General features: G+C 46.1%; 1 protein-coding gene across 1 annotated transcript; it reads right to left on the reverse strand.

Moving 5' to 3' along the window:
* Nucleotides 1–3,903: 3,903 nt before the first annotated feature.
* LOC121048421 lies at nucleotides 3,904–13,680 on the reverse strand. Its single transcript, XM_040504742.1, has 4 exons — nucleotides 13,552–13,680; nucleotides 12,401–12,568; nucleotides 9,563–9,670; nucleotides 3,904–3,993 (listed from the first exon to the last, which is right to left on the reverse strand). Exons 1-4 carry the CDS (start codon nucleotides 13,678–13,680, stop codon nucleotides 3,904–3,906), a joined length of 495 nt encoding a protein of 164 aa, XP_040360676.1.
* Between the last annotated feature and the right edge of the window lie 537 nt (nucleotides 13,681–14,217).

Consider the following 14,217-nt stretch of genomic DNA (forward strand, 5'->3'; position numbering starts at 1 on the left):
GTTCTTTTTTTTTTCACAATTGCCCGGTATTTCAGAGCGCAGCTCTTAGGCGCCCGTTCCCGGCTTGAGCGGCGTCGCCGTTGCCGTCGGCGTAACCGCGCGTAACCCTCGTAACCCTTGTGAGGGTTACGAGGGTTACAAAGGTTAATCTCGCGAGGGTTACGAGGGCTACTCTCACGAGGGTTACCCTCACGTGAATCACGAGGGTTACCCTCACGAGTATCACGAGGGTTACCCTCGTAACCCTCGTGAGAGTAACCCTGGTGACCCTCGAAACCCTGACAAACGTTACCAGGGTTCGTTACCCTCAAAAGGTTTACTCTCACGAGGGTCACGAGGTTTACCCTCACGAGGGTCACGAGGGTTATGAGAGTTACCCTCACAAGGGTTACTAGGGTTACCCTCACAAGGGTTACCCTCACGAGGGTCACGAGGGTTGCCCCCTGAGGTCACGTGACCCCCCCCCCTGAAATCACGTAACTCCCCCTTGAGGTCACGTGACCCCGCCTAAGGTCACGTGGCCTCGGGGAGTCACCTATCCCTCAGTATCCTTCCATCCTATCCCTCAGTACCCTTCCATCCTCCTCCTCAAGAGCTGCACTCTAATATGGCGTTACAGGGAATTGTAAACGGCTTTCAATTTAGAGCGCAGCTTTTAGGCGCCCGTTTGCGGCTTGAGCGGCGTCGGCGTAACCACGCGGTGCATTATGGGACGCGCGGTTACGCCGACGCACGATGGCGATGCCGATGCCGATGACGTCACTGATGACGTCATCGGCATCCGCATCGTCATCGTCCCTGATGACGTTATAAATGCCTTCACTGATGACGTCATCGTCATCGTCACTGATGACGTCATGTGTGACGTCATCGATGACGTCATCTGGATCAGCGTCGTCATCGTCATCGTCCCTGATGACGTCATCGGCATCGTCATCGTCACTGATGACGTCATATGCGACGTCATTGATGACGTCATCTGCATCAGCGTCGTCATCGTCATCGTCCCTGATGACGTCATCGGCATCGGCATCGTCATAGTCACTTATGCGTCATCAGTGACGTCACTGATGACGTCATCGTCATTGTCACGTGACCTCATATGGGTCACGTGTCCCTCGTGAGACGACAGCAACGCCGCTCGGGGGGGGGAGGAGTAGCAGACAGGATGAGGAGATCAGGAGGAGGGAGGAAGGATATACCTTCCCCTCAGTACCCTTCCCCTCCTCCTCCTCAAGAGCTGCGCTTTAATCGGGCGTTACAAGGAGTTGTAAACGGCTTTCTTTTTTTTTTTTTTTTCAAAGCTTTATTTTGAACCATTGCATGTTTCATCCAGACTTGTTCCTGTCTCAAATACTTTACTCAAGATACTGTATTTAAAATACCTTTTGAAGTATCTTGGTATATTGCAAATACTTTTGATCGAGTATTTTATACTCTATCTCAGTTACATTTCTGAGTATCTTGTACTCATTATCTCAAATACATTTTGGCATTCCGCCATTTTCCGAGTTTTTCTGTATGAAGTGGCGTGGGCCTGGCACGAGCAAACGTGAACATTCTTTCGAGCAACCAAATCCTGTTGCTAGCTCCGATTGGCTAGGGTGACTTAGATTGAGCTCGTGAAAACATCGCTTTTTTGCCGATAGTGGCTCTTATTTCAGTCCAAAGTTCGTACAACCAAGGTTTTCCCCTCACCTTCCCAATGGCGCCTTTTGTTTCCTAGAGTTCCCCCTTTCCCCCCCCCCCCCCCCCCAAAAAAAAAATAAATAAAAAAATTCCTCAAACAAAAAGGGTGGTTTTATGGAAGTAAAGATAGCCACACTGAGGCGCAGCGCAGACCGGGAAACGACCTACGACAACAATGCAGACTTGAGTGTCAAGAAAATAACAAATAAAAAATATATATAAAGTGGACACACACACACAAAAAAAAAAAATGTTTTGCTTTTTGTATATTTTACTCTGCTACGGCAAAGCGTCGAGGTTTTCTTTCGTCTCTTTCTTTTTGTCGTCAGTCCGTCACCTATTGCTCTCGCGAACAGTGTCTGTAGGCGAACATTGATAAGCAGAGAACAGGACAGGAAACGAACTAGGAGCTAGATGACCTCTCAAAATGCCTACAGAGCGGTCCCAAACGTTGAATGCCTTTCTGAACGCAACCTATTTACAGAGGGTGCGACCACAGCCGTGGCTATTATGTGGGTTCTCTTTGTTATCCATTCGCTCATATCCGTATTCCAAGTTCGTTTGTAGTGAACTCCCCATGTAGGGAATGTGGCTTGTAGTTCAACGATGCGTCTAAGCCTGTGCACCGCAGGACGTGACATTCAGCGACGTCACTATTGGCGAGGCGCTCTGACCCGTTTGTTGCCGCCACACCTCGGTGTTTACCCAACACAAGGCCTGTGCACATTCCCACAGGAATTGTGGGAATGCTCATGTTATCTCCTTTACTAGAGCGCGGGGCACAGCAGTGTAATGGAAGAATACTAATAATAAACGAGGTGCCGCATCTCCTCCGAAATCAGCAGTAAGAGGATGCGAGCTTGAGGGCTTTAGTGCTGAGCTGGGCGCGGTGCAAGCTGCATTGTTCATGCAGGCTAGAGTGGTAACGAAAGAAACCCTCCTCCCCCTCACCGGAGAACAGGAACTCCAGCCGAACGCTGACGCCGTGTTCGGTTATGTCAGCCGAGTGCTGAGTCATTGTATTCGTTGTCCCCATCAATGTAGTTCTAAAGTTAACCGCTTGGGGCGCCACGGTTTGATCTCCTCCCCTATAGCTAAAGGGACCTCTTTCCTGTTGTCCCAGAAATGTTTTGCCACATGTATTAGTGATATTAGGGAATTGTAGTAGAGCGTTTTTCTCCCCCGCTACGGTAACCGTGAAGAAAACGCCGCAGCTGCGCATGCGCGCCGCAAGCCTTGTCTGCATAGTTCAAGGTCCTGTGGCGGATTACGGAGCGCTATCCGGGTGATTAGCGGGCTGCGGAACGTTGCCAAGCGAACGTGTGGCCAAATAACAAAAAAAAAAAAAAACTTGTGGCCGAATGGTTACCGCGCTTAACTTTCGCGCGGAGGCTCCGGGTTCGATTACAGAGAGTGGTCTCCTTTTTTATTTGTTCTTTCAACTTGACATTCTCGTATGTTCGAGCAACTTGTCACTTGATCGAGTTACGAATGTCCTGTCGCGCCGAACGTTCCACGCCGAATGTTCCAGAAACCCACGCGGGTACAAAAGGTGCTCCACTTGGCGATCCCGAGTCAGTCTCGCCACAGCGCTCGATCTTGCTGTTTCGCCGACATCTACGCCTGCGACGCGAGCCTTTCTCTATTGTTTTGGGCACAAGTTTGCCCCCATTAAACGTTCAGTTTCTTCAGTTATTCACCGCCTCATCATTTGTCATTCGTGACAATATCATGCTCCTTATAGTTGGACTGCATAAAATAGCTCTATGAAATTTTTTTTTAGTTTTATCTTGTTGCGTGCTAATAAACCGTTGTTGTAAACCAGATTTGCGCAGCTGTATAATTGTCGTTGTTAGAGACGTCGATACAGATTACGCAATACGGACGTATCTTCAAAAGTAATTGAATAACATTTCTAAGTATTTGTACTCCACTGAAGCTACTTTACAGTGAAAGTAACTTGAGTAGTATTTTAAATACTTTACGAAGCAGGTATTTAGTAACTTAACTTAAATACTTTTATCGAGTATTTTGTCCAACACTGGAACTTTCATCAAGTCTCGCCACCAGGGACAAAAAAAATGAAAAAGACGAAAGGAAACTTCCACAATTTCATGTTTTTTTCTTAATTTGTTTAGTTATTTATTTAATTTGTTTTTCAACTACACATATCTATGTAAAAGAATATGTTTCCGTGTGTACAGAGGCACGTTGTCAGACTTGTTCCAACCAGTACCGAAAGTCACCCCTGTATATGTAGACGGCATGCGAGGTATGAATTCCTGCGTCGATCACAGCCAGGGTCTGAAACAAAACATAACAAATATGGCATACTAATATCTCACCCCCCCCCCCCCCCAACCTAAAAAAAAAAAATTATAAACGAACCTGTTTTGCCGTGTCCACAGTGTAAGATATATAAAGGTAAGGATGCACAGCACGGCGGACGCTGCGAAGTCTCATTAGCCAAGGGAGCCTCAAGCCTGATTCACAGAATGCGATTCTGCTTGCGATATCGCAGCTGCAATCATATTTAAGCGTCTACCTTTTTTGCGGTTTCCACGTCATTTGGGGTTCGGGCAAGCCAACGACACGCGCGAAAGCGCGCGATATGTGACGGCTTTGGTCCTGGGCTTAATACTGGTCAGAGCCGCTAAAAGGTTCTGTTTAGTCGAAATACGAAGTATACGTGGTGCGAACCGTTTCAATTATTTATTAATGTAGTTTCTGTCCAGTATTTTAGACCAGAAAAGTAACAAATGCAGCTTTTAAAGTAGGGAAGCAAGAAATGAAAGTGGCGCATACTAGAAAGAGGTTGTGGGATCAGGCACCAACGAGTGGCGAGCGTAGAAAGGTCCCGGATGTACGCGGCGGCGCTGCGGTCGTATAGGGCTTGAGGATTCGACCGGTTCCGAGCGTTCCGAAGGCTCGGAACGCGTTTGTTTGACTTGCGGTTCGGCCGTTTGGTGGTATGGCAGCGCGATGTGGCTCCCGTTCTGAACTGATCTTTAACCCCGTGTTTGGTGTCGTTTGTGGCCAATGAAGTGTCATGTCGAATTAGTCTTTAATCGTGCAGCAAATGCAATGTGAGCCGCCCTGGCCGCCCGCTTCATACAGCCTATACAACAGATGCTTTAGTGGCGCCCTCTCGAGCCGTCGACACGGAGTGCGGCAGCCGTGAGCGCTCGCTGACCTCACTATCCCTCGTCTAGTTCACGGTTACAAAGCCACGACCAAGGATGTCATGAGGGAGGTTATTGTTTGCTTGTTTTTGTAATTTTAATTTGCCTGTAACTTTTAAAATAAAGCGAAATTTGAGAAAAGAAAAGTTTCATTAAGTTAATACATTCATTGCCCTCAGTTTCGGTGCCATTTAAAAACCAGTCAAAAAGTTGTTGCAGGGCCCCTTTAAACACCGCAGCTTCTACAGCGCTTTTTTTTGTGTGTGTGTCGCACAAACGACGTTGCAACAGCAAAATCGCAAGTAAAATTGCACCCTTTGAACCAGGCATTAGCCGACAGCGTCACCGCCTTCCAGACTCAGGACAAAAATACGCAACCAAAACTAAGATGTGTATCTCGTTTCCATGGCACACGGGCGCACGCTCTTTCCGTTCGGTGCGATCTGCTCTGACCTTGATGTATGCTGGCTCGAACACCAAGTCAGAGATCTGTCCGCTCCAACGCGCTCATAAAATTGCTTAATGCCGCGTTGAGCCAAGAAACTACGATCAGTGACGAAGCAGAGTCTAAGCAAAACGCGCAGCGCAAGTTCCAAGCTCTATAAGACGTGGCGCAACCCAGAAAACTACTTGAAAAGCAAGCGTGTCCCTCTTAGAAAAACACGGGAAACCGGTCCCGTGAAAGGTTGACGCTAGCCGCATATCGAGGAGCCATCTGGTGGCGCCACTTGCAACCAAAGCGGGGATATAGGACTTTATCTGGCAGCTGCGGCGCCGCCGATGTCCACCTCTTTATATATCTTACACCGTGGCTGCGCCTTGTTTGGGGATCATGGTCACTTGAAAGTTCGTTTTGCTCAACTCAAAGAACACAAAGCTTGACCATTTTTTTTCTTCCTTTTTTTTGGTATAGTTGAAAAGCATTGCATGTGGCCACTGCCGAGCGTAATGATCACCCTGGAGCCAATGAAATTCCGGCACTAGCCGGTAAGAACGCCGAAGGAAGAAACAAGTATCTAAAATGTAGTGACCACAGTCAGTACGTAAGCTTGCTTAAAAAAAACTGGAGCAATTTAAAAAAAATATATTCGGCGTTTTTTCTTTCTGTTTTTTTTTTGTTTTTTTTTTGTCGCGGATTATATTTTGTTTTGTACTTAGTATACATTTTTCCGTAAAAGCGTATGAGTGCGCGTTCATTGCTGTATTTGTGTGTTATGCACCACCGCCTCCTGGCTGGCCGCAATTGCAAGCGAGCGCCGGCTGGACTGTGATTTAGCACGTGCGGACTGTGCTGTTTGTAAACAGTGGAAACGTCTATACAACGCTGTCAAAGCGACTGGCGCGAGCGCGTGGCTTCATCTATGGTTTTGTTCGCGCGAGAACGCGTGTAAATGATCAACGAGATCAAGCCCCATGCTCGCGCCAGGAGTAATTTGACTGTGTTGTACACTAAAGGCCGGTTCAGACACTTGCGTTTGAGTGCGTTTGACAGCGTTGCGTCGAGAACCGAAAGCGAGTCACCGGCACATCTGTGCTTCGTATGAAGCGTGGAACCCAATTCAAGGAATCATCTTGGCACGCGATATAAGCAGCAGGGATGTCCTGGTTTCTCGCTGCCGCAACGCAGTCAAACGCAGTCAAACGCAACTGTCTGAACCAGGCTTAAGAATCCCCACCCCTGCCCGTTTCGATCTGGAGGAGCATCTTACCAACGTACGGCCGTGTATCACTACTGCGTCGTGCACGCTAAAGACCCCAGGCTAGGGGTTTACTTCACTGGCTAAATTGCTCATCTGCAGCTGAAAGACAAGTCGCCCGTTGAGGCAGTCTAACTTCAGGCTGTATAGACAAAGCACAAGACAATTATTATTATGAAATAGAGTATAGCAACCATTTACTGAAGTTAAATTTCTTCTTCCACACCCATTCATCCCGAAATATGAGACTAATGGGTGTGGAGAAAAATGGCGACGTGAGCGATCGAAAGCGTCGCTGTGGTCGGCCTGCCACGATTGGCCGAATGCTGATAATGACGTCAGCAAAGGATTTCTCATCGACCGAAATAAGAAGAATGTAAGAAGTTCAATTTTGACGGTGTTGGCAGTGTTGCTTTGAGAGCGCAATGATTTCAGACTTCCACAATGCCCATTACAAACACCATCGAACTTGTTGTTCACAAGGTAATGACGTCACGAAAGGTAACCAAACGAGGGCGCCACCGAAACATCTCGCCGCTAATAGTCCGGCAACGTGTTTGTCTTTCTTTCGCTCTCTCTCGCTCTCTCTTCGTGTATCTTCCTACGCTCAATTGGCATCGTTCAGAAGCATGAATCGCCAACTAGCTCAATATGGACGACGCACGACGCTGACTCTGTGAGCCATGAGCACGCGCGAGGAATCATTCGTCACGTCATGTGATCCCTGCTCCTTTTACTCCCCTCTTCCGCCGCCGCGGAGCGGTGTGGTTTAAACGCGACTTCAAAAGCGCCTTTCTAGGCAATACGGGCATGCAATAGCCTACCTTTAGTGATATTCGTGATGCTTGGAGTCGTATTTTAAAAAGAAATGGAAGATGTTTACAACTCCCTGTAATGCCGAATTAGAGTGCAGCTCTTGAGGAGGAGGAGGGGACGGTACGGAGAGGAGGGTATGCCCCTCCTCCACCCCTGTACTCTCTCCTCCTCCTCTACTTCTCCTCCTCCTCCCTTTTCCCCTCCTTTATCCTCCTCCTCATTTCCTCCCCTCCTCCTCCCTTGGTCCTCCCCCTCCTCCTCCCCTCCCTCCCTCCTCCCTCGTGAATTCACTCGTGACCCTAATGACCCTCGTGACGTCACTCCTGAAGGCCTCGTGAAAGTCACGTGAAGGTCGCGACCTCCACGTCACCTTCTCAAGTGACCTTCGTGACGTCATTCGTGACGTCACCCATGCCCTAGTGACCCTCGTGACATCACTCGTGAAGGCCTCGTGACCTTCACGAGTGACCTTCGTGATGTCATTCGTGATGGCACCCGTGACCCTAATGACCCTCGTGACGTCACTCGTGAAGGCCTCGTGAAGGTCACGTGAAGGTCGCGACCTTCATGAGTGACCTTTGTGACGTCACCAGTGACCCTAGTGACCCTCGTTACGTCACATGTAACGGCATTACGGGAAACGTCCCATAATGCAACGCGCGGTTAAGGCGACGGTGACGCCGCTCAAGCCGGAAACGGGCGCCTAAGAGCTGCGCTTTAAAAGAATCTAGTGTTTTTAATCAAAATAAAACCCGCTTCACCTTCCGTTTAGTCACACGCTGAGAAATCCCTCCCTCTGCTCCCCGGGATGCGCACCACGTGGTAACAACGCCATGCTTTCCCGCGAATCCGCGCTGACGTGGACATCCCAGCGCGACGGGGAAGCTTTGCTCGGACTGAAATAACGCTGCCCGGAAAAATACTTTAAAATAGTCGGCTGTTTTTCTTTTTTCTTCCTCGTTTTCGGCAATTTTACAGGCTTTGCTGATCGAGATACCGGCTGTGTCATCGGGATCGCGTAACTTGTAGTGGCTTGCGCTGTTGCGCATGTCGTCCGAGGCACCCGAAGGAGTCGCCGATATTCATCAGGGCCGCTCTCAAGCCGATCCTGATACAACTGTTTTTTGTTTTTTTTTATTCCACGTTCTTTCTTTTGCACCCACCCATTCAAGAAGCATCTTTCTTTTAGCGGGAAGCAATTCGTCGTCTTCTAGCATCAAACAGCGCTGTTGCCATAATCGCGTATCGAAAGTCCATAGAAGCCTCAATTTTTCTTCTATCGTCAGCTCGTACCGAGCCCGGTTGTCGAATGTTCAAGCGCTAAATGTGTCTGATACACCAACATATCCCTCTCGGCTCCCCGCTGTCCGTGTGAATGCTTGAGTGGGGAAAGGGGTCCCGCTGGTTCCTTCGATCAATGACGTCACGCACACCCGTCCCCAAAAAGCATCCCCCGTGTGAAGATTCCGTTAGCAAGCACAGAACGTGGCTAAATATTCACACACTTAATTCTTGCTTCGTGATTATTTCTCGGCATCTTTATCGGCTAACGATGGAATCCCATTGGGTACGGAGTAATAAGATATGCCTGCACGGGGCTTGTCACGCCCTGAGTTACTTTAGTAGTCGGTGACAACATGGTCAATGTCCCTCTGGTCTGAAATTTCAAACGGGTTGAATGAGCACCCTCCGGCGTTGTCCCCATTCAAAAGGGTTCGCTTTCGGAGTGCGCATTTGATTTTGAAAAATCAAACGCGAGATAACGACTTTGGGCTCGTCCGCCGAACGTGTTCGCTGCCTGTTGAATGACCTGCCACATCGACCTGTCTTTAAACTATCTGAAGAACATTTCACCAGATGTCGGTTCACAAAGAGATATTATACAAAAGCTAAGAAATCTCACGGTGTGCCTTCGACTGCCAGCTGATTCTTAGCGAAACGATCAGTAGTCATTCTGTAGATCCCCAGAAAACGTATTATCCGATTTCCTCCTATCACGAATGACGTCCGAGTTTCTCCTATCACGAATGACGTCAAGAAGGTAACTCGTGAAGGTCACGTGAAGGTCGCGACCTTCACGAGGGCTTCACGAGTGACGTCGAGAGGTTATCGTGCCTTATGTGTGTGTTTTGTTTTAATCATCCAACAATAACATTGACAAACAAATGTTCATCTTACCCCAGAGACGAGGGCCAAAGGAACGCTGAGGTGCTGTGCCAGTGTGTATGCGCCACCAAGCAGAAATACCAGGCCGCCGACTGAATGGTAGAGCAACAATTGAGACACCTGTTTGAGACGTAAAGAAGACATACCATTGCATATTAAAGTTCACGCAACATTTCATTATATGCTAAGATAAACGGAGATTCAACACCTGCAGAAATACTTTTTTTTCAGAGCGCGCATTAAGCGTTTTTATTGAATGTATTACGTGATCTGCATGGCTTAGAAGAAAAAAATCAAGTCTTGACATTGTCACGCGACCTAATCCACCCCACTGAAAAAAATTATATGGATCTGCATAAGAACTGATATGAGATATCCAAAAACTGATATGCGACATATGAAACTGTTAGCAAGCACTCAAGAGCTGGTATGCAAAATATAGGAACTGATATGCAACATATGCCAACTGATGTGCAGCATACAAGTTCATATGTGATATCAGAAATAAATGCATATAATATTTTTTTCAATATACGACGTGCCTCGCAGGAAGGCAAACACGTCGCTTGGGATCGCAGTGGAGCGGCTTGATTTATTGACTTTGAAATAATTACGGCATGAGCATTTACTTTTTACTAAGAGATTCATCCCCTGAGCTGATCAACATACTCTTAGAGGAATGACATTACTGGAAAGAGATCAACATGTTGGGGATATTATTTATTGCTTAGCTGGTCAGCGAGGAAACCCCTACCTTCAAAACGACCAGTATAAAAGGCGGAAACGCAGAGCTCTGAAGTAGTAATCGCGTATGGTGCCGTCTATGCGTATGCGCTCAATGTATATGTTCAGCAGATGCTAGTGGTAAATGTGTCTGCATGTGAGTATAACGAAGGTTCCATAAAGGCCGGAAGTGTGATGGTGGCGGGAGTAACTAAAATATATTTTGTAGCACATGAGTTGGCCGGTACCTAGTGCCACCTAGCCTAGCTGAAACTGATATGCGACAATGAAACTGCCATGAATTCCCAATAAGTTCTGGTATGAAAATGTGTCCAAAACATATCAGAAAAATTCCATTTACTTTTTTCACTAGGGCAATATTGAAAATCATCCCTACTTCAAATAATATGTTTTCCTTTCATACCAATGATACGTATAAGAGAGATTTTTAAGACATTAAGCACGAAACTGAGGTACGCAAATGGATTATACATGAATAGTCGATCGGTTCTCGCTGATTGTATATTACCAAAGTAGAATAAGACTCGACTCAGATTATAATAATTTTGATAGAAGTTTCTTAGGTGAAGAAGGTTTATTACGATAATCTAAATTATGCTTCAACCTAGGATGGGGTGCAACTTGCACCCGCCACGCGACTGGTGCGGAGATATAAACTGCTTTATTTTAAGGAGCGCAGGGTGTGGCAAGCCGTGAGCGTCCTGTGAATCGCCTCGCGGCCAATGAGGTTCCAGTATCGGGCGACAATACGGCCGACGAACGAATCACAAAGTAAGAAGCGCAAACGTAATCGACCGCACCCTGCAGTTCTTTAAGACACAGGCTCCCAAGTTTAAATTTGCTTACTGATCCCCACACCCATGTTCTCGAAATTTTCCACTGAAATTATTGAAATGTGTTACGTTTCTAGCGGATCAGTAAAATTCAGTCTATAGGCAGCAGAGTTCTTAGGGCTAATATGTGTTTTTGTCCGGGAATTTAAGACCCTGAAAACCCGAAGAAGTGAGAGTAGAACGAAACCTTTATTCTTTGCAGAGTCGGGTTATAATGTTCCTAAATCACCAAATAATTGTGGCCAGGGTTAGGCTTCACCGCCTAGTTTGGTGGGTTTTCTCCTGTCATCTTTGACGAATGTCTTAACGCTTTGTCACTCTGAAGATTGTGGCACCAGAGAAAAGCCAAATTTTCGCAGTTCCCCGGTTGTGCACGGTTTTTAACCATGTTCAACGTTTACCAACTCGCCCAGCTTACTACTTCACTACTTTTAGACGCATTTTGAATGTATGGTTTTTTAGGTATCTTGAATAAAAAAATAAATAAATAAATCATGCATCTAAGTGTATTCAAGTTGTGCTTCATGTATTCCATTATTACACGTATTTTCAGCGTATTTTAGGCATATATTTTTAATAGTAAGTAAAAAAGTGAAGCGTATTTTTGGTATACTTTTGGTGTACAAATTTAAAAAGAGAGATATACATATGATCCATCTACTTTCTCACGATGCACATAGGAAATCCAAAAGATCCTTTTCAATTGTTCACGTCGTCGACTGTCCGCCATCGTTTCGATCACGTGCACTGAGCACGTATTGGACCCGAGTGCAGCGTCAGCGTTCGGCGAGGACTCGGGTCCAATCACACGCTTCGTGCCCCAGCAATGGCGACCGCCAACGTTGCTCGACGAACTTTCGAAAAGGGTGTATTGTGGCTACAATATATGGAAAGAGCTAGACGAGCGACGACTCCTGAACATGTGTTTACACCCCCAAAAATATTGTCTCCTAGCTCTGTGGCACCGAACATGATGAAACGTCATGTAAATGCAGCAGTGAAGACCAGTTTTTATTTATTTTTTAGTGTAAACATATCTTTGTTTAACCTCGTCATTCATCGAGAGCCTTCCGAGTATTGCAACGAATGGCACTTCTAAGTGTATTGCGGGGAAAATAGACTGCAGATATGTCAGAGTGTAGGAGCAAGTAACTTACCCTCGGATAGCCAAACTTGGGCCAAGTTACGATATTTTTTTTCTAGTAAGCTGCCTGGTAACACACAACGTGAGGTTGTCCTTGTAAATAGAACATCGTTTGAACGGTGTACCTACCAACGTGATCGTAGGTTGCCTCGCCGATGGGCTGGAGCGATTCAACACTCCGTTGAGGAAGAAATAAAAGCCCGTGACGGAGTAAGTGAAAGAGGCCACGAAGAGTAACTCCGAGTGACTCGCCTCGGAGCTGATACAGAGAGAGTTGAATATCAGCACAGCCAGCGACTGCACGGGAGAATACCAAACGAAATCCTGACTGTTAAAAACGTGAGCGCTATCTACTTCGACGTATCCACTAAAAGCATTTCAGTCATTTCAATGTTGCTATAAAAAAAAATTAGAAACTATACAAAGCAGTCTTCCTTAATAAAACAACTCTACAATTTGGAAAAAAAATGAAATCAGTCAAGTTCGTACCATGTCAACTTCGTACCACGTACCACGTCAACTTCGTACCACGTCAACTATGTATGTTTCTAGATTGCCTCCGTATTGTTATGCAATTTGACCAAGATCCAAACGTGGGAGCACCATTAATGCATTAAAGAACGTACGAAAGCCAATTCCAGCATTTTTAAGACTGTCACGGTTGAAGCAAGGCGGCCAAAAAAGTGTGAAACATTTCCTTATCAGTTTGAAACTTTCAAAACACAGTTATTAAAATAAATGAAGCACTACACAACACGTTCTAATGCTCAAATACGAGCCTCCAGCGTAAACCAGACAAAGTGGCCATTCTTTGAGTTGCAGCGCCATCTACCACCATACACCTGCACATATGGGGTGATTTTAAAATTATTTCGATAGGAAGCAACCGGCATCTTGAGAGTTCAGTAAGGGCTAAAGACTTACTGTCAAACAAGTAACTTCATCAAACAAAACATGTTCAGAATATAACAACTGTTTATTTTTTTTCCTCATTAACTCTACTATCACCCATATGGAGGAATAAACATAAAAATATATCTAGAACCTTTGTCACAATAAGAAATAAACTTCGAAAACTACTGTGCGGTCATGACGTCTCTTCTAAAGTACTTTACATTTATTTTTTTTCCTTTTAGTTTCGATTAGATTTGAAAACAACGTACATATCCTTACAAAAAAAGAGTAATAACATTCATCTTTTTAAACGAAATGTGGATGTTAGCAAGTGGGATTTCTGCTGCAATTTATATCAGAAATGATATAATATCACATTTACTTGCCACTTCCACTAGGTTGAGTGCCCCGACAGCCGTCTGCAGGTAATTCATGTTGAAGAGCATCAGGTACCCCATGGAACTCTGAACACCCGTGGCCTGGACGGGATTGACGGCCTGGTACAAAAATAACATTGTGACCCAGGAGGATGCCTTGACCGTACTAATGCAAGGTATCTTTCGCGATAAGCGCGGACATTTCATTTATTCTTAACTGGTTGCCTTTTATCTTTTTGCCGCTTTTCGAAGCCTAGGGCGGTGCAACGATTTTCGTACTTTGCGGAAGTAGCGCTTAAAACGAACCCCGGGCGTTTAAAAACTATGAAACACAAGTTAGTTTTTCTCCCCTCGAAATGGCAGTCGCAGAAGAAACAAAATTAATGAAAAACCAAACGAGCAACTTCCGCCCCCTCAAAACAGTTGGTGTGTGCATGTTTCTACGACATCAACTTAGTCTGCCTCTACGAGCCACTTGTTTTTCAGCTGTACATGAGCAATTCAGCCAGTACGGTACAACCGCTAGCCCGGGGTCATTAACGAGTACTGATACACGACCATACGCCGGTAGACGATGCTCATTCAGATCGAAACGAGCAGGGTTGGAGATTGGCCTCCACCTCTTCAACTCGGAACCAGAACAAGCGGCCACGTGATCTGGAGCCTATAAGCTGC

Source organism: Ixodes scapularis, unplaced genomic scaffold (assembly GCF_016920785.2).
Source record: "Ixodes scapularis isolate PalLabHiFi unplaced genomic scaffold, ASM1692078v2 PGA_scaffold6__148_contigs__length_123643588, whole genome shotgun sequence".
Classification (NCBI taxonomy): Eukaryota; Metazoa; Arthropoda; class Arachnida; order Ixodida; family Ixodidae; genus Ixodes; species Ixodes scapularis.

Excerpts from the sequence above, each read along its gene's own strand:
- LOC121048421 (XM_040504742.1), bottom strand. The coding sequence starts at position 13,680 with ATGTTATTTTTGTACCAGGCCGTCAATCCCGTCCAGGCCACGGGTGTT. Across the intron at positions 12,569-13,551 it reads CACTCAACCTAGTGGAAGTG|TCGCTGGCTGTGCTGATATT; the intron begins GCAAGTAAATGT and ends TCTCCCGTGCAG. Across the intron at positions 9,671-12,400 it reads GGCAACCTACGATCACGTTG|GTGTCTCAATTGTTGCTCTA; the intron begins GTAGGTACACCG and ends CGTCTCAAACAG.